The 21,534-nt window shown below is 38.8% G+C and overlaps 2 protein-coding genes across 2 annotated transcripts; both read right to left on the bottom strand.

Annotated features, from left to right (window-relative positions):
* Window positions 1–1,635: 1,635 nt before the first annotated feature.
* On the bottom strand, window positions 1,636–13,477 carry LOC130434389 (E3 ubiquitin-protein ligase pellino homolog 2). The gene is made up of 6 exons (XM_056764532.1): window positions 13,132–13,477; window positions 9,702–9,831; window positions 9,503–9,604; window positions 8,170–8,367; window positions 7,848–8,033; window positions 1,636–7,141 (listed from the first exon to the last, which is right to left on the bottom strand). Exons 1-6 carry the CDS (start codon window positions 13,203–13,205, stop codon window positions 6,542–6,544), a joined length of 1,290 nt encoding a protein of 429 aa, XP_056620510.1. The 5' UTR covers window positions 13,206–13,477; the 3' UTR covers window positions 1,636–6,541.
* Window positions 13,478–19,257: 5,780 nt separating this feature from the next.
* arf6a (ADP-ribosylation factor 6a) lies at window positions 19,258–21,334 on the bottom strand. Its single transcript, XM_056763985.1, has 2 exons — window positions 21,165–21,334; window positions 19,258–21,028 (listed from the first exon to the last, which is right to left on the bottom strand). The coding sequence occupies exon 2, from the start codon at window positions 20,491–20,493 to the stop codon at window positions 19,966–19,968; it is 528 nt and encodes a 175-aa protein (XP_056619963.1). The 5' UTR covers window positions 20,494–21,028; window positions 21,165–21,334; the 3' UTR covers window positions 19,258–19,965.
* Between the last annotated feature and the right edge of the window lie 200 nt (window positions 21,335–21,534).

Here is a 21,534-nt window from a genome sequence, read left to right on the forward strand (position 1 = left end):
TGCAACAAGCGTGCTCATGCAGGCAGAATGAATCAAGCACAGACACACGTATGACCACCTGCTCCGGGATTAGTGTGCACGCGGATTACATGCCACACAATGGTAACACACTACTGAAATTATGCCGTAAAGACAACAAAAAGAGTCTGAATGCTGGCCTATATTACAACCTGATTAAAATAAACATTAAAAAAGCAACATGTTGCAACCACACATGCATCCTCAACAACTACCAGGAATTATTGATCAGTTACGACAAAGTGATTAAAGAACACGAGAAACCTTTTTAAATCACACATATTATCTGTGGGCGTGAAATGATAGCAGTCAAGATATTATAAAAACCTAGAAAATATCTTAATCATATTGTACCTAAATTTTCATGACACTTAAACAGTTATTAAAAGGAAATAAGGATTATATATGCAAGCATTCATACTTTCGACTTAATGATAACACAAGGAATTTAGCATCAACAACAAAAAGCAGTAAAAAAGTACAGTAAACATATTTAGAGAATATGAATAAATGTTCAAAATTTGAGGGGGTAAATCTTTATGCTCCTTAAACTTTCACATCTTTATATATACAATGGAATTTCGCCTTTTGATTATGGGATCAAATATGATCCGGGCATGAAATTTACACTTAGAAAAGATCTCCTGTGTCCAATCTAAAATGTGTGTTGGGGATGGGAGGGGCTTTAATGGCCTATTTTCAGACACAAACACTCCTGATGAGAAATGCACGAAGAACAGGGTTGAATGAAGAAATGGTCTGAATGACAGGGTGAGGATTACAGGCATTCATTTTGACCTCAATAACAATATTATAAGTGCAAAACATGACCCACTGTGGCAGATTAACTACAGAAAAAATCTAATAGGTCCTGGTCTCACAGACAAATCTTAAAACTAGTCCCAGATTAAAATGCTAATTTGAGTTGTTTTAACAGAAAATAATTAGTAAAGATCTTAAACTATATGCACAACAGTAATGTCTCCAATTATACTATATTAAAAAAATCACTTAAGTAGAAATGTGTTATTTAATCAAGAAGCTTATTGAGATCGAAGAATTATTTTCATACACTTGTATGTATAATGCATTATAAAGTATTGTAATGCACCTTTTAATGCATTGTAATGTCTTATAAATAAATGTTTTTACAGTTTATATATTATAACACTTAGCAATTAATTATAACACTACACATTTTATATTGGTTATAATTCTTTACAACTACATATAATGCATCACAACACACATTATAAAAAATTATAATGCATTTTAGCCTTTAGTAACTCTTTACAATGCATCATACATACATGGTTCAAGGAAAGTCTTAACAAGTTTAGTTTTGAAATGAAAATGCGATGTTTGCACAATTATATTTTTGTCTACAAGACTAATTTACTAATAAACTTTAACGTTTTTGATATTTTAGAGGCACTGAGAGAATCATTTTCAACTTTTTCACATCTTTTTATGCAGATTTACTCCCATGTAAGATTACTATGACGTAAAATTTTATTGGAGCAACTGCGTCCTCTACTGGTTGGTATTTGTACCAGTTTTAAGGACCTTAAAGTGGCACCCAATTCTTGTGGTATATGAAAAACACTGCTCTGCATGTATTTTGAAAAGAAAACTTTTATTCATGGTATGCGATTGTCAGTGCACCTTGGGTTTGGGCATTAGTTTGGCCGGTCTGCTTTGTGAAGGAGCAGCTGTACAGGTTTATGTGCGGTGTGGCAGTGCTTAAAGTCTCCATTCTTATCTGAGAAAGATGTGATTTATTCAACGGGTCAAACACAAGGTGCAGTATTTTGACATCTCATTCATATAGAAAACAAAATCTGACAACACTCAAACCGTTTAATGACAGCAGACCAATCACATTTCAATCATTAATTCCAACCAAGAGTTTTTCTTTAATTATAAGAGATTCAAAGCATCCAGTGTGGGACTATATCCAGAAGAATATACAGAAGTCCTACAAAGAAACACAGACTCTCAGGATGAAGACAACAGATCCAGTGTGTCATTTCTCAGGTCCGGTAAAGACCAGCGAGACAAATCTTTCCCAACCGGTCGATACTGAACATACAGCTTTACATAAGTTTTGAATTTGCACTGGAAACGCCTCTCCTGCTGGCGATACAGGCACATGCACGACACTCGGCTAACAGACCCTGGAACTTGTGTAAACTTTGACTAGTGTAAACCTGAGCTGACCTGTTCCCAGGTCAAGAATGGGACAAGAACAGCATTCTCTGGAGGTTGTTTGGAAGACTACAAACCGTCCTTCACTAACACAAGAGCTGAATTTGCCGCTACACCCCTTGAAGCATAGATTCTACGTAACGCACACTTTCAATTCTATTACACGTTCACCCAGAAATGAAAATTCTCTCACCTCGTGTTTTTCCAAAACCTGTTTGCCGTTATTTCTCCCTGGAACACAAAAGTCTCGGTTTGAAGATTTTGGAGGTAACAGATGTAGTTTCCATTAACCGGAAAAGACGCACATGAACTGAACGTCTGCCCTTCACTGGGAATTTAAAGCATACAGGTTTGAAACGGGATAAGTGAACGGAATTCTCATTTATATTAAACTTTTCATTTACTGTAGGACTTGAGAAAAGAAACGGGGCCACTGCAGCTAAGTCCTGTTGTATGCCTTGAAAATGTTTTAAGAATGGCACAAACAAGCACCCTCCGAATCAAGTGCACACTAAAAAAAGTGTGTGCATTGAATGAAGCGTGCACACTGAAACAGGTGCCCACTGAATCTCTGAATCGAGCGAGCACTGGATCGAATGTGCACTCTGATTCAAGAACACACTGAATCAGAACACACTAAATCAAACATGCATTGAATCAAGCATGCATCTGATCAAGAGCACACTGAATCGAGAGCTTACTGAATCTTTCAATCAAGCGCATACTGAATCAAACGAGCACTGGATCTAATATGCGCTGTGAATTAAGCACATACTGAATCAGGAATCACTTAATCAAGCATATTGAATCAAGAGCCCACTGAATCTTTGAATCTATTGCAAACTGAATCGAGCGAGCACTGGATCGAATGTGGACTCTGAATCAAGCATGCACTAAATCATTTGCGCATTGAATCAAGTGCCCACTGAATCTTTCAACAAGCTTACACTACGCACAATGAATCGAGTGAGCAGTGGATCGAACTTGCACTCGTAATAAAGCATACAGAATCAAGCATGCGTTAAATCAAGAGGGCAATGAATCTAAGAGTCAAGCGCAAATTGATTAAGAGTTCACTGGATCTACAAATCAAGCCCACACTGATTAAGTGCAATGAATAAAGTATGCATGAATCAAGAGAGCACCGAGTCAAGTATGCATTGAATCAAGAGGGCAATGAATAAAGTATGCACAAATCAAGAGTGCACCAAATCCATGAATCAAAGCGCACACTAAAATGAAGCGAGCACTGAATCAAGATCTCGATGAATCAAGAGCGTTCTGAATCAAGTAAGCACTAAATCTATAGATCAAGCACACACTGAAATTAAGCGAGCACCGAATCAGAGCGTATGGAAACTTTGAATCAAGTAAGCAAAGAATCAAGTGTGCACCGAATCCAGCTCTCAGCGAATCTTTTTAATAAAGAGTGGATTCCGAATCGTGCAAACGCAACGTTAAGGGCACAGCACATACTTTTAAAAAGGTAAAAAATAATCCCAACTGCCCATGGTCGTCGTTCCCGTGGATAAAAAAATAGGGTCTTAAACTGAGGTCTCTGCTAAAGCTTGTGAGGTAAAGTCGAGCGTTTCTATATCTAAACCCTGCGATATAAAGCTTAGTCAAGTGCTTAGTTAATAATGTTCAGAGGTGCACAGTGCAGGCGCGTGTGACAGTGAAGCCAAATATATTAACGTAACACAATCACTTTCATCAATAACACCGTCAGCAACTTGACCGACATCAGAGGTTAAACGTTATGCACTTATTGAAGAAAGCTTTTATCGAGCGTTAGGTTTTTTTTTTAGAGTGAAAGAAGGAGTGCAGTGAAGTTCGCCGGAGAGCCAACTGAACGATAGCACCAGGGAGATCAGAGAAAGTAACCACTGGAATTGTACATTCATCATCTTAGTCAACAGATGGAGTACTGGGTATCTTCTCTGACTGAACACAGAGTCATTGTGTCATCATTATCAGCAAGCTCTCCTGGACTCAAATCATATCATGTACATAAAATAATCGATATATATTTATAGAATCTATATACTGCTATATGTGAAACACCGTATATAAAACAATCTGACCCTGGGTCAAAAGTTAAGTAACACAGTCATGTAGAAAAATAAGACATCTCGACGACTACGATACATACGCCGACTTCATTTAAACGCTAAAACCATCTATAAAGGAAAGAACGATATAAAACAAAACCACGAGGGCTAGACTTCTCGTGAGGTGTGAAACACATCACGCGAAGGCCGGATTCAGCCATGTTCAAGGTATAAGCTATAGGAAGCACATGGCTCGAACCGTTTGCATCTCTCTGTGTAATCTAGTAGCTTCTATACTGTTTATTGCTAAAAAAAGAAATCAAGTGTCATAAAGGAGTTGTGCTGTCTAGCGTGTTGTGTGAGATCGGTCACGTACTGTGAAGGAGGCCGTAGGAGGGAGAAAGAAGTTTAGTTTCACCATAGCATAACTGCGATCTTGCCATTAAAAGCCATTGACGATGTGAAGGCCGTCACACTATAATACTGCGTTTCTTTGGACTCAAGGAGACGACTTAAGATTGTATGAAAAATCAATGCTGCCTTCAAGTCCTTCTGGGAAGTTTGCATTCGTAATCACGTGATTATTTGTCTCTGTTTCCGCTTCGCAAAAACTAACGTCATTTTAACTAGTCAAGCTACTGGTTAGTCAATCGGGGAAACTTATCAACAATACAACATTGTATATTTTCATTGTAGGCTATTTAGTTATGTAGTCATTTAGTGGTGACAGCAGGTGACAGGATACACTTCAAAAGACGTCACACTAAATCTAATTAAAAAGAGAGAATTCAAAATCAAAATTGTAGAAATAAATAAAGCAAAAAGAAGCTATGGATGATTTTTGTCGGGAAATCATCTTTTTAAACTAAACTGTATGCACAAACAAATATAAAATATAAAATAAGTGAGTTTGGCTTAAATCAAATCAGGCTCACCAACAGAGAGAGAGATTGACAAAGAAAGGAGAATAGAGACAGAAAGAGAGGGAGAGAGAGAAAGAGTTAAAGATCAAACACAAGAAAATGGGACATAAAAATATGATCAAATTTGATAACAACTGAAGTAAAAAATGTACTTAAGGTAGTCACTTTTTTTAGTGAGCTGGGCCCAATTCATAAAACTGTCCTTAATGGCTGCAATACACTACAAGACATTTTAAATCTGAACAGATTTTATGTTTAAACTAGACATCATACACACAGATAGAAACACACTAACTGATCAAATCTGCAGTCTGGCACAGACTTTCTGCGACAAGTCCAGACTAAAAATCTGGGCAAAATCTGAGCAAGTCTTGTAGTGTGTTTTAGCCTTAAGACAAAATATAGGATTTTTCTTAAGATAAATTATACGAAGTTCAAAATGAATGTTTGTATGATTCACACACATTTCTCAAGAAGCTAGATCTATAAACATCAGTTTTTTTGTGAGAATATGCCTGCTTGTGAGGTAACTATTCATCTATACAATAAATATAAACAAGCACCTCACATTATTATGTGACGTGTCCTACGACGTTTACGATCTTTCAGCATGTTAGCAAGCGTTACAATATTATATTTTTTATAATAATGTTTGTGTTACGACTCGAAAATATTTGTGACCCTCTCCGTTTCGAGTCACTTCATGTAAAAAGCACTCTGTTTTTAATGATGAAAGACTCATTATTATATCAGTATAAAAACTCCTCATTGGCAAGTAAAAATAAAATAAAATGGGATTCTGGCTTAATGCGATACATGTTGTCACATGTGAAACAACCAAATATAGTATAAAATATACTTGATTTAAGACTTTACTTTAAGTGGACATTTACGTTTAGAAAATTTGGATTCTTCTAAAAACCCAAGTACAAGAATGTTAAGAACAGTCTTAGGAAGTTGGGAATACATAACATTCCGACATGTCTTAGGATATATGGCAGTTACGAAGAATTTTCTTCTTAAGAATGCTTTGCAAATCCGGTCCCGGTTTCCCACATTTTAAAAACATGCGTTGATCAATATATTGGTATGCGAATTTGCGTCTATCGCGGTTTCTCAATTAACACTGAAAACCTTTCTTTCTGGTACATACAATCGTCTCATCCATCATTCTGACTTGAAGGCAGCATAACTCACCAATGCCGAGCGATCTGTGCGCTTAAACAAAAATACATAATGCGAATTCACATTAACAATATAAAACATTGGCACAGGCATCACGGTCAGAATACAGCCTCTAGTGTAACTAACGCCCCCTCCTCCCCTCCTTCGGCCACCTTATCAATCAATGGGACCCTGGAAGATGAGGCGCGTGTAACCGGCGCTGCCCGACAGCGGGGCCGAGCAGAATGGGCACGTGGGTCGAAAGGCGTGGGTCCCGTGTGGCAGCGGCGTCTCCGCCCAATACCTGGCCGTCTTCTCCGAGCACACGTGACCGCAGGGCACAAAGGCGTGTGTGGGGGCACCTGCGTCCACGTAGAAGGCGGGCTCGCAACCCAACCACAGGGGAACGTAAGGCCCGACCGTCCGACAGAGAGGGCACTCCCGACGTCCCCCGGTGCCTCCGCAGGACCCTTCCTCACGTTCCCGGTGGCGTTCGGGTCGCTGCCCCCAGTCGTGTCTGCCGTGAACGTGGCCACAGGCTAGGTAAGCCCATGGCTGACGTTCCTCCAGACTGTGGCTGCGGGGGAGGCTGGGGAAGGCAAGCGTGCTCAGACCCACGGGGCACTGCGGGCGAGCGGCGTTCAGCTCTAGACGCAGGGCGTCCAGGTGTCGCAGGGTGGGCGCTTTTAACAGGCCTTCAGCCGTGCGCCACAGCAGCGTGGCACCACAGAGATCCACCAGAGAACCGTCCTGCAGAGCGCTGCTTTCGCCTTGAGCCTGTGGTGACATGAAAACACTGATGACCAAGACTCATCCGTCAGGAGAGGTGACGTCTAGTGGTTAAAGATCTGGGTTGGTAACGAGCCGCTCATAAATTCCCAGCAAATGTTTGGTTACCCGAAATCTTTAACCACCAGGTTAAAGCAAAACAATGACCTTAAAGGGAGAGTTTACCCCAAAAAAACAACGATATTTGGAACAATGTCAGTAACCAAAAAGATATCCCCTATTGACTTCCTAATATTTATTTGGCAGTAAAAGGGGGGATAGGAACTGACATTCTTCAAAATATATATATTTTTTGTCAAAGACCTTTATACAGGTTTGGAGCAACCCGGCGGTGAGCAAATGATAACTGAATTTTCTTTTTCAGGTGAACTATCCCTTTAAGATTATGTACAAAAAGAAAATATTGGATATAAACATTAATGAAATCAAATTAGCTTTCTGAATAAAGATCGGAGAGACTTTACTAATCAGTTCTTGATCACCATTGACTACCATAGTAGGAAGAAAAATGCTTTATACATTTCTTTGTGCTGTTAAACAAAAAAGAAGATACTTTGAAGAATGTACGACAGCAGATAGTTCTGGGGGAATTTTGACCACCGTTGTCATTTTTCCTAACATGGCGTCCAAGAACTCAAATCTCAACATTCTTCTTGACAGACTGCTATGTAAAGATCATGTTTATCACATTTACCAGCTGTCCGCGCATAGGACCGGATCTGGTCTCTCGGAGGGCGTAGACGTCCCCGCAGACCGATATCTCTCTCCACAGACCCTGAGTAGGATCTTCTGGAAAACCCTGAGGGTGCATCACAAGCACCCCATTGGTCGTCAGTCCATCCATGTGACCATCCGGATTCTTCCATTTTGTAGCTTTTTCCTATATGGTAGAAACAGACCGTAAAAAGTGAACTACATTATGACTCGTTTGACAAAACAAGAGGTCTAGCTCTCAGCGCTAGTGGTTCTCAGATGACAAAATATAAACTGTGAATTATTCCAGATTAAATACCAACCCCGAGGAAGATGTTTTTGGAGGAATCAAAGCCAGCAGCGTAGATTCGGGCGGTGTAAGGTGGGTTCCGGTCACACACCACCCTGCAGGCGAAGCGAGAGATGGTACTGGGTGCAGACGAAGATTCTTCGCTCTCTTTTGAGCCGCCGGGTGTATCGGTCACCACAAAGTCTATAGGACTCTCAGTGGAGCGGCCGATCTGAAGAAGATAAATATTTCACCGTCTCACAGACTGTTTATACCAAGGATGATCATTTTATCAATCGTTGTTAACTTAAGAGGTTATAAAAGATAGTTATCGTCCTTATCTAAACATACTAGAAAAAAACTGTAAGTCACTATGATATAGTTGAGTCATTAATGACAGATGAAAACCATTTCTTCACCGCAAAAAATCAAATACTTACGACGTGTCTTCGTCTTGTTTTGTATAACAAATATCGAAACATTCTTAAATCATGATACAATTCCTTTACTAGAAAAGTGATCTAAGATATTTGCTCTTGTTTTATGAAAAATTATATAAGAATAAGGTAAGTTTAAGGTAAAAACAAGCAAAAAAATCTGTCCATGTGGTGAGAAAAATAAACTTGAATTACATACTTGAGAAAAAGGGCAAACTAAGTTTATTTTTTCTTTGAGTTTTTTTTGCTTGTTTTTACCATAAACTTACTTAATTCTTAAGTTCTTTTTCATAAAACAAGACCAAATATCTCCGGTCACTTAGGTCTTGTCTAGTAATTGTATTGATTTAAGAAGTTTTAGATATTTTCACTAAAAACAAGAAAAAATGCTTACTAAGAATGTCATTTTTTGTAGTGTTCTTATTACACGGCTCGTTGAAATGCTTGATTCCGATTGGCCAGTCGTGACATTTGCAGATCCTTATTCCCACATAGCAACCTCTCAAAGATCATTTTAAAAGTTTTTCGGACAAATTAAATATAAATATGTCTTTTAATAACATAAATGACATTATATTTACAAATGATTAAACCAAATTGCATGTTCATGACATGTGAACAGCTTTTCCTCGCGGAAGGTCTGCAATCGGTAAAAATGAGCTAATAACATATTTAATGTCCAGATTTTTCTCATGTGGCAAGTAGCCGTGTAATAAGTGGGATAGTATACAAGCAGCATCTGTTAACTCAAAATAAGCCCCTTCAGTGTGATACAAGACAAGACCACCCGGTCGGGCCTTATTTCTGCGATTACAATCGGCTTGCCTGAACATGATCCCTTACAAAACGTACGCCCTATAAAGTAGGACGATGCTTTCAAGAAAAGACGGTCAGTTCACATTTCAATCGATATTCAATCTTCCGGCTCACCTGGAACATGTCGGTGTTGTTGTCATGGCAGTATTCCACAACCACTGTCTGATTCCTGGAGAGAGTGAAGGAGATGCTGTGCTGACCCCTGCTGTTAACCGCCTGAAACAAAAGGTCACACAAGTTTTTCAAACGGCACATAGAGAACCTCAAGAGCTTAAACGGTGACGGTTAAGACATCTTCCTTTTAAATACGCACCTTGCTGTCGTGTGGGTTGCTGAGGATGTGCACAGCGCTCGGCTTGACGCCGTTGGCTTTTGCCCTCCTGAAAAGAGCAAAGCGGCTCCTCTTCCGACCGTGATCTCCGCCTGGCAGAGAGCCATTATACCTGAACGAGAGAGAGAAGAACGTTGGTTTGTCTTGTTAAACCTAACAATACATTTTTTGGGGATTTTGGTGTTGGGGACGCCATGAGCCTTAAGACTGTAGTGTACAGCTATGCTTAAATATGTGATAGAAATCAATATTGCTCATAAACTACTGTCGAGTCTCACTTAAAACGAGTAAAGGCTTGAAGAAGAAATTGCGTTCCTTACGTCACAATTTAATAATATCTAAAATTTCAATTGATAATAACCGGTGGTTCTCAATAGCTTCTCCGCAGATTCTAACAAGTTTTCTGACACTCACAAACAAACATCTGCCGCTTCCGCCGAAAAGTCAACATTATTCTCAAGCATCTGTTTCTTCTCAAAGATGAACAGCGATGTGATTCATACATGAACGGTTTCTGTGGAATTCTCTCGTTACACCAAACAGATGGTAAAAATATCCCATTTCCTCACATAGAACAAATGTGCTGCTCATTGACAAATTACATCACCGAAAAAAACAGAGATTTCTATCATCGTTAACTCGTCATTGAATTCTGTCAAAGAACGTTCGTGTTGATCTTTAAAACAAGAAAAAGTGGGAAGTTCACCCCCCCCAAAAAAAATCACTTTACCCGAACTGTTTGACTTACTTTCTTTAGCAGAAAATAAAGACGATATTTTGAAGAACATTGGTAACCAACCAAGTTTATAAACCGTTGAAACCACTGAGACATTTCTCAAAATATCTTCTCTCATGTTACACTGAAGAACGAGTCAGATCCCCTTAACACACAACAGAGATTCACAGTTACTAACATCTTTCGGTTGAGTCTGTTCCTCATACAAACAATAGTCTACAAGTTCTGTCTTTTCGTCACAAGGAAATCCAGTCACACAGGTTTTGGGTTGTTCATCTTCCTACTTGGGAAAACAACACCTAAGAGAAATTCCCTTGCGATTCTCAAGCAAACATTTGCCCCTCAAAAAGCATCTCCCATCCATGACTAAACCTTATTCTTACCAAGGTGCAAAATTAAGCAGAAGCGAGTGCAGACATAAAAATAAACATCATTTGCATACGACGAGACACAAGACCTCAGTATGTGACAGAAAGACTCTTTTGTTTTCGCGGCAGCTATCAGTAATACGACTAGACCTGCAGCTGCATTCATGCCCAAAAACTTTCGGTTTCAAATGCAAGAGGACGCAGCTGCACGAAGAGAACATAAAACTCCTGTGCTACTGATATCACAGCCTTATTATTATGGGATATAATCAGGCCTCCATGTGCAGATTTATTGCAGAGATGGTGCACTGTCCTGAACACTCACAGCCTGTAAAATTCTGGAACTCAGAAACGCATCGACTGTCGACAGCGGTCAAAGTGCCAGTTCAGCATTGAGACAGGCTGCAGCAGAGCGAGGGATCGCATAAGCGCGCACACACAGACAGAATGAAATATTCAAACACATTTACCTTTAAATAGTCTCATGCTGACCTGTCAGTGGCAGATGTGTCGCTAGGACAGAAATGGGCTGTATAATGATCTACTGAACTTGGTTAGCTGAATGGTGCAACACTTGACGCATTGACACCGTGGGTGTTTTGGCTGACAGAGAATGCATTGCTACTTGCGATTTATAGCGTAAATCGTCTTAACTTATTTGCTGGCTTCTTGGCCAGGTCACTATTGTAAGAGATTTCTTGGATCTCAATGAGTTTTTAACCTGGTTAAATAAATGAAATCATAAATGGAAGAGATTTGTATTATCCGCAAGTTCAAAATGGCTTTGAAAAGCAAAAGCACGCCTCTCCTCAACAATCCTTCTTGTTTAATTAACACTTGGAGATTTCTTTAAATGTTACCCGACGCACAAGCAACATTAATGGTGACGCTTGACTCAGCAAACACAAGTAATGATACTCCAGCGAGACCGCCAGAACGACAGGAAAAAAAATGTAATAAAGATGGTCTTGTAGACTGTGGGCTAGATTCGCGTTCTCCAGAGGCGTTATGAATACGAGAGCAAAGAATAACACAATATAAAGTTCCAAAAAAATCCATCACGCAGACAACAGGAAGTAGGCCAAGGCGGCATTACAGAGTCACTGGAGTTTTCCTTCTCCTACGGATCCAAATCTGAAGCCCCAAAATGCAGATTTGGGTGTGATTAACGCCGAATCCGGTCAGATCAGCATGCACGGTCACCGCTAACATTTGGCCGTGCCAGCGAGGGTTGGGGGGCACATGAGGAGAGATGCACCCCGGGAGCAGGTGGGAGATTAACATCATTTAAATTCACTCCGGGACACAAGCATCCCAACAGTCTCTCTCACATCTAATGGAACGTGCGGACATTTAAAGATTAATTCAGAAACATTTCCTCATGTGAAAGCATGTGACTGGAAACATTTTATGACTTCATTTCCTGAACGGGTTTGTCTCACGCTCACAGCTTTCTAAAACGATACTCAAAATAGTTTTGTGCCCAGTTTAACAATTTGACCGCTTGACTTGTCAACACAACGCTGTGTAGGAACACTGTTTAGGGGCAGATTGAGTACTATTAATATTACCATAGTTTTACTACAGATAAAAAAAACAAGTTTTAACTTCGACAATTATGGTGAGACCATCAATTTGTGGTTATTATTTCACTCCAATTAATATGTTTTACCACAGCTTTACTGCAGACATCATGATTAAACTATTGTTATTGGGTGAGACTATAGTGAATTTATGGTGCCTATAAATGTGACCTACTACAAATTAAAAGCACGCCTAGGCTATTATAGATATTTTGTCCATTCACATATTTTTAACTACTGCGTAAAATAGCCACCCCGTACGAAAACTGGCCATTATTGATAACCATTTGTATAACCACACGTTTACCGAAAATATCATCTTTAATTTGAGTTTACTGTGGTTTAACAATGTGTTTTTCATTTGTAGTACAACCATGGTTAGTTTTCCTACGCGATTATTTGCAGCAATTAAATTGTAAACGACATTACATTAAGCAACAAATCTACAGCACATCTGTCAAGCACTAGTTCACAACTTCCTCCTGTCACTTCAAACCAAACCCCGGCCTAAAAACAATACCCTTCAGTGGCGCTGATAACAACAAGGCTAATAATGTCACTTTAACTATGAAAAAAAACGCAGCTGGTGTGAGTAACACATGCGGATCAACGGTACAAGCGCGCACACGCCTTCGCAAACTCGCGCGTAATGTTGCAACATTGTTACAGATGCGCGGAGATGAAAGCTGCACGCGATTATTGTAGCGAGTGTGTGTGTTTCTCACCCGAGGATCACCAGTTCACCGTATTTCACCGGATCTTTTGAGCGGGCATGTTCGTCCTGGTTCGGCTGCAACATGGGACTGGACACACCGTCACTCTGGTCCGCGATCGGCGATACACGACCTGATCAAGTAGCGTTAGAAGTATCTCAAACTATTAAAAGCGACTGAACACGCGTGGAAATCCGCAATGCATGACTCTTCCGCGGGTCCGAAGCGTAAATATTCGAAACGGTTTCGTTCATCGGGTCCAAACGGCGGTGGCGGAGGAACAAGCAGCTCACGGCGGAGTGGAGCGAACCATCCGCGCGGCGGGGGCGGGGCCTCCGATATCGCGCAAATGTGTAACTGCTCTAAACGTCGTTTCGTGTTGGCTATAGTTTATTTGTGTCTTTTAGATTTTTATTGTTCAGTCTCCTGAATTTACGACCGTGCAGGATCTTGGTGACGCGCGCGTGTTTTCATTCATAAAGTCGTCCCCCTCTGATCTGAGCTGGATGACGTGTGCCAGATCGCCTTGAAGCATTACGTCACTGTACAATAGTGTCTGCTGTCTCACATAATTTGATCATCTGAAAATGTAATAAAGAGGAAACTAAATATAGTTTAAAAACTGGGTGGAGCTGATGTATTGATATATTTAAGTGGTCGCGAGCAGGATTTTCCTAGCTTATATTTATTTGTATTTGATTAATTATAAATCTTTAATTAATATTAATACATATATGTTTTATGTGCATTTGCTTTTATGTAAAGCGACTTGCAGAGCATTTGTGTTTCCTGGGGATCGACCCCTGACATTTCAGTTGGACTGCATCATATTAACATTTCACAGCAAGTTGAACATGTTCACAAAGTGTATGTGACAAATAAAAATCTTGAATCGTTGAATCGTTTTTCCTCTTGTAAATGTGACCCTTCTGTATTCTAATGGGTGTTTGAAAGATTTCTCAAAATGAATGTTTTGATCATTTAACTTTATTTCCTTATCCGGTTATACATCAGAGATTCTGCTCACATTATGAGCATATGGACTACATTATGTTTGCCGTCTGTGTGGCTTCGGATTTATTAAATAATGTAAAAGAGTAAACAAAGTGACTTTTTCTCATAGCCCTATAGGCATAAACACATGCAAATATTCATGTTTTACTTCTTTGTTATCACATGCAAATATTCACGTTTTACTTCTTTGTTAACACATGATCACTGTGTAAACAAATATTCAAACACGGATCAGTCACTCTTGAATCATAAACCGAGGCTGCTTTTGATTTTACCTTCTGTTATTCCTAAAAGGAGTTATAGTCATTTCACTGTAAAAATTTCAGAGCCAAACTCACAATCTTCTAGTGATGAATGACGGCCCACCACATGCCCTTTTAATATACCTCAAAATATGATTACAAAAAAGTTTACTTTCCGTCTTAAGGGGATATTTTGCCCAAAAATGAAAATGTTGTCATCATTTAATCACCCTTAGATTGTTTTAAACCTGTACACATTTCTTTGTTCTGGTGAACACACAGGTAAGTATATCTGGAAGATTGTCAAATCTCTCCCCCCTCAAAGGACCTCCATAGTATTTATTTTCCCTATGGCAAATACATGTTGGGTGAGATCTGACATTTTCCCAATTGTATACAGGTTTGGAACAATCTAAGGGTGAGTAGTAGAGGACAGAAATTTCATTTTTGGTTGAAGTGTCCCTTTAAGTGTAATGGTGACTTGATATTCCTATCAAAACATTTAAATATATAAATATTGTTTTACATTCAACATTACTTTGTATTACACATTAAGCAAATCAATTTTTTTTCTCTGGTAATATTGTGAATAAATAAATATTATTTAACAAACAACGTGGTTAATTGAAACGTTTTGTATTTTATTTGTAATAAGATAGGAACATGCTTAAAGTTTTCACTTGCAGGTTTACTCCAGACATTACAGCAAATTTTTATGTTTTTTTTAAAACGCTCAAAGCTGAACACACTACACCGTCATCGGTGACTTTCTTTCTATAGGAAGGAAGGAAATACAGCTGACGCTCATTTGTTCTCTTTCCCTGGATTGTTTTCTGTCTTCGTGAGAACAGAATACTCACCGCACAGACTCCAGTCGGTCACCACGGAAACCAGAGACATTTCCAGCTCAGTAAAGCTATCTGGTCTGCTCACCCGCTTGTGAGGAACCCCTTAGAAACCAGAGACAATGCAGTCATGCTTCTCATTGAAGGTTCGGCGTAAGAACATACAAAATATTAAAATAAAAGTTCATATACTGCAGCTTCTGTGAACGTGTGAAGTCCCACACTAAATATTAAACTGCATCAAACCATTATACTTATTTTGATTTGAGTATTCTTTTGTTTTATTCAGATTTTGAATTAGCTTTCATATTTAGATTTTTTGTTTTTATGTTAATTTTAAGTTTTATCCATTTTGGTTTGTGCTCGTGTCATTTCATAATTTATTTATTTATTATGTTGCTACATGAAACAGACACATTTTTATTTTAGTTTTTTATTTTAGTTTTTGTTCATTATTATAATTTTACTGCTTTATGCTTATTTGTGACCCTGGACGACAAAACAAGTCTTAAGGGTAAATTTTTGGAAAATTTAGATTTTAACATCATCTGAAATCTGAAGAAATAAGCTTTCTATTGATGTATGGTTTGCTAGGATAGGTCATTATCTGGTGGAACAACAACTGTTCACAAAGCTGGAATCTGAGGGTGCAAAAATAACTTAATATTGAGACAATCGCCTTTGAAGTTGTTAATCTGAGGCACTGTAGGCCATCCATTCACAAAAGAAAGTTTTATTACATTAACGGTAGGAAATGTATTAAATATCTTCATGGAACATGATCTTTACTTAATATCCTAATGATTTTTGGCGAAAAGAAAAATCGGTAATTTTCACACAAACAATGTATTTTTGTCTTTTACTAAAAACATTCCTGTGTCTTGTTGTCAAGGGTCACATTTCACTTTTTATTTAAGGCAACATTTCAATTTTTTTAGCTCAGTATTTTAGCTCAATTTCAATGAACATAAACATTTTCAAAGTTTTAATCTTGGTAAAATAAAAAAACCTTGCGACAAACTCTTACTTAGTACTTAGTTCTGTTACGAAAACACAACCAGTGTTGGGCAAATTACTCTGAAAAAGTAATTCAATAGTTACTAATTACAAATTCAATAATTAGATGTATATTAATAATTAGATGTATATGTAATAATTACTGTAATTAGATTAGTGTACAAATGACACTCTCCAAAAAGTATTGAATTTCTTATTTATATTACTTTCTATGTTTTTTATTAAGCTTGATTAGTTTAGTGATTCAAGGATAGACATGAAGGGGCTCTTAATTCATTCAATAAATCGTATAAAACCACATTAAGTAGTATAACTAACTAACCGTAGTATTACAAATGTGAAAATGACTCTAGACTTAGACTTTTGATGTTAATTCCTCTATTGCACATACACATACACAGTATTTAGTTTAATTACATCAGAAGTAACTAATTAAATTACAGGAAAAATAAGAGTAATCTCTTACATTACTTTTCAAGGGGAAAGTAATTAAATTACAGTAAATAATTACTTGGTAACTAGTTACACCCAACACTGAACAAAACACATTATACTGTAGTTCAGAAAATGTACAAATTTAGTTCATGCACACATCATTTATACTCGTTCACAGGAATATTGATTAAAAGCTCAAGAATTACAAGACAGTGAGTGACTCGAGAGTTATAGGATCAACCTCATTGTGTCACAAAGGAACTTGAAACCCGGTCCTTTTCCTCAGCTTGCAACAAGTGTATTCTGTTACTACAACAAGTCATACCTCATAAAAACATCACACAACTCGCAGATCAACACATTAAAAGTGGTTTGTCCAAAATGTAAACCAATGCAAATCTGTTTCACTGAATCTAACGACATCTTCAATCGTGTTGACTACAATAATGAGATCAGACGGTTGCACGAAAGAGAATACAACACGATAATAAAGAGACCCTGTGGATATTTCTGTTGAAAAACAGCACCGATCGTCTTACATCAGGCACTGACATCACTTCCTGTGTCTGCAGAAGTCACGAACGAGTAGACAAAGATACAGTTGATACCGAAGTGATGACTTCATGATAGTTTGCGTGCATGTAAAGTTGTGCTTTGAAATACACTTAACGCATTAGATTTGTAAAACATTTAATTTTCACTTTTGTTTACTCTCATGTCATTCTTTCATCAGTGAAACATAAAAGAAGATATTTTGAGAAATGGTTTTATGTTCGTACAGTGGAAGTCAATGAGGTTTCATGTTGTGGGGTCACCGACGTTCTTCAAAATATCTTCATTTGTCTTTTGAAGAAGAGAGATAGTCATACAGGTTTGGAATGACATGAGGGTGAATAAATGAAAAATAAGAATGTAGATGTAAAGAGCACTGGCTGTAACGGGTGGATCATGTCCTCAGTATCTGTGATGACATCTCAGAGTTTCTGGTCTGACTCAGCAGGTTAACATCTTCCTCTAATGATGATACACAAGAGTAAAGGTTCGCCAAGTACATTCTCCGGTGACAAACCTGTTGTCTTCTACTTCATCACATGACATTTGCAACACGACTTTTCCAGGCCTTTAAAGATTTCCCAATATATAAAGAGAAGAAGTTTGTTTCATAGATCTAGTGCTCTGTCTAAACACTCAGCGTGTGAAGTTTTACTCATGTTAAAAACATGTTGCTTTATTGAGGGAGTTGAGTAAGTTGTCTCATGTTGTTGCTGAATGTATTTGAAATGTTAATCTTCTGTGTGTCAGGTCAAACTCCACTGAAACTCGCTGAACAAACAACAGTGTTTCAATGGTAAACTGAAGGATTACTGTATCGCAAGAGAGATCGAGCTAATGCAAAAAACCTCAGCACCTCCCTCGTGTTGCTCTTGTTGTCTGGATGAAATTTCACACTCTTTGACTGTAAGATGATGACAACACACTCGTGAGAATATTCCTGTTTTTTTTTATACATAATTGGAATTCCCTGAAAAACACTGCAAACAAATCTGAGAACTCACAAAAATGTCTATATCGTTCAGGAAGTTAAAGAATCTTAATGGTCCGACGAAAGGCTTATTTTAATAATCCAAACTACCATTTCTTTTTAACTTTTTGAGGTTAACTGTTCGCAATTTAGCAACTTTATCAATCATTTCATACTTGTTTCTTTGTCCGACAATAGAACATATGTAAATGATAACTTATTTTTTTAGATATTATGCTGTGATGAATACAGTACAGAGTAGGAGAGAAGCATAGATGTAAAGTGCCAAAAATAGACAGAACGCAAATATGGCGTGACGGCATCATGTACATGTTAATAATTAAATAATGTCACCTGACCTTTCATTTAAAATAGTTGGCAATGGTGAAATGTGACCTGGAGATGTTTTCTTGAGATTCACACAGATATGTAAATATTCAAGTACAAGCTTTGAGATCCTCGGCGATGCACGCCAGGAGAGAGAACAACTCGAAATGTCTGTTATTCAAACAAGTTGCAAAACTTCTCCGTAGCATTTTTCTGCCAAGTATCACTTAAAAAGATGTGATATCAAAAACACAAAGATCAACAAAAAATTATTGAAAGATTGTTGAGGTTTTAGGTTCTGCAAGACACTGATGCGCTGCATCAAGAAGATACAATCACATTGTTGGATGTATATAGATTTTATTTTCATGAGCATAACAAATATGTCAAAATAATAAAACAAAGCATTTATCAATAATTACGAGAATTTCACGTGAAAAGGAAGGCTTGGTTTGATTTGTGTGGTTTATGGTTTAGGTTTGAGGAGAATAGGTACCAGTTACATATCACAAATTGGTTAAGATGCTCAAATTAGTTTAGATTCCAAAAGTCGCCCAGTCAAAGGGCCTTTAAACACCAAATGATTTCCAGGATTATACATTTTTTTATTTTTTGGTCCGTCTCGCTCAAGAAAAGGCCAAAACAGAGTAAATACTTGTTGCAATGAAAAGCTACCCAAAACAATAACAACCTTGAAGTAGAGTTGTCGTGGAAAACAATGAATTCTTTGAGCAACTTCTGCTTGGATTTATTTATTTGAATGCTCCATACTGTAAATATTCTCCATACATTCGTTACATAAGATGGCACAGAGGTAAACATACAAGCTGCCATTTTGTGGGCTAACAACTGGATCTTCAGATAAAAAAAAACTCAGCCAAGCGCTACCTGGACTGAAAGGAAGAACTTCGAAAGTAATACTTTACACCGCAAATAAAAATCTTTTTCTTAATCAGTATTGACTTTGACTATTTTTTTAGTTCAAACAAAACAACATAAATCAAGCAAATTTTTGGACAGATATTAAGACTTGTTTTCTGAGCATATATTTTTTATTAATTTGTCTCAACATAGTGACAAATAGCTATTTCCTTTAAGCATTAAATAAGGAACAATTATAATTGGGAACAGTAAGACCACATGTTCTGAGAACATGTCATCTGGTTTTAAGAATAAGTTGATGTTTTGATAATGACAAAGACAAAAATAATTGTGAAGAAATGAAATATTCAGAGACTGTCAAACAAACGCAACAGAGATTATAGTGCTAAAAGGAACGTAAGCGCGTGCCAAAGCGAAAAGGCGTTGAAAAAAAAAAGATGTTCAACGGAATCTAAAATAAAAATCAAACTTTACAGACAGATCTGAAGCCAAAGTTAATGTTAATTGCTTCTGGATTTTCTTTGCCGTTGCTCACTCTTTTCTGCTCAATGGGGTGGATGCATTACGATTTGTAATTCGACGTGAGCCAGGTGAGCCCTTCATAGAGTCCATCGCCCGTCGTAGCGCAGGACGGCTGAACGTACCAATTTCGATCTCTGATCCGGGTCAAGCCGAGCTTCTCTTGGATCTCGTGCGGTTTCATTGCATCCGGCAGGTCTTGTTTATTGGCGAAGATCAGAATGATGGCATCCCTCATTTCACGGTCGTTGATGATGCGATGCAGCTCCTGTCTGGCCTCGTCTATCCGATCTCTATCCGCACAGTCCACAACGAAGATCAGTCCCTGGGTGCCGGTGTAGTAGTGCCGCCAAAGGGGTCGGATCTTGTCCTGACCACCGACGTCCCAAACGTTGAACTTGACGTTTTTATAGGTGACGGTCTCCACGTTGAAGCCGACGGTGGGAATGGTGGTCACAGACTGTCCCAGTTTAAGTTTGTAAAGGATGGTTGTCTTTCCGGCAGCATCAAGTCCAAGCATCAATATTCTCATCTCCTTGTTGCCAAAGATCTTCGAAAGCATCTTCCCCATCTTGTTGGCTGTTCATATATCACAATGGTTGCGAAGAAGGAAAATAACACAGGGGTGTCTGGCTTTGCACCTTTGGCAAGAAATAAGTGACTTCACACAAAATATTGCTGCGAGATGAGCGACTCAAACCGAACTAGACTTGTGTCCAAACCTTGTGAGGCGTTAGTTGCAAAATCCCTATATAGTGCGCATAACCAATGACTCACTTCTGATACAGTGTGCACAAGGGGAAACAGAAACCACTATCCAAGCAACTTGTGAACTAGTGAGGGCGCAGAGACCCTCAAACTCTCAAACTCCAGTAAAATACAGCTCCTCGCCTCCGAAACAAGATCTTTTAGGGTGTGTACTTAAAAAAGTAAAGCTGTATTGATCTACAACGGGCCTTTCTGTTCAGTTCCTACTTCACCCTCGAACTCGATCGGTCTGACTTCTGTTCGAGACTTCCGACGTTCGGGTCCTTCTCTCAGTCAGGTAGAATCAGATGAAGACCTCCAGAGGTCAGCGGTTCATGCCGACTCTCTCTCTTATTTCCCTGAAACGCCGGAGAAAAGGGAGGGATGTCAAACACAACTTTAATCGGCCACTCTTATTCTTACTTTCCCGTCGCGTGCTACTCGTACCAAACCCCAAAATGCGGCTACACGAGCGCTCCAGCGAGCGCCATTTACCTTCATATGACGGCAGCCCTTCTCTCTCACCCCGGGTGGGTTCTCGCCCCTCTTTCCTCTCCGGTCGCTCCTTCGGTCCCGGTCGAGCTGCTGCTGTCGGTGTTACCGGAAAAGGTGCGGACCTGCCTCAGCCGCCACTTCCTCTCTTTTTCGCTCAGGCGCACTGCGCCATTTGCCATTGGGCTCTCGAATCGTACTACGGCGAGGGCTCTTTGTTAATATTCATGCGGGTCGCTACGCTATTGGACAGATGGCGCGTGCGTCATCGCGTCTTCGTTGTTAGTCAAGGAGAGAAGGGGAGGTTCACCGAAAGGGTGGGCGTGACCTTGTTAATATTCACAAGAAAAAAATCAAAACGTTAAATTTATTA

Source organism: Triplophysa dalaica, chromosome 13, assembly GCF_015846415.1.
Source record: "Triplophysa dalaica isolate WHDGS20190420 chromosome 13, ASM1584641v1, whole genome shotgun sequence".
Classification (NCBI taxonomy): domain Eukaryota; kingdom Metazoa; phylum Chordata; class Actinopteri; order Cypriniformes; family Nemacheilidae; genus Triplophysa; species Triplophysa dalaica.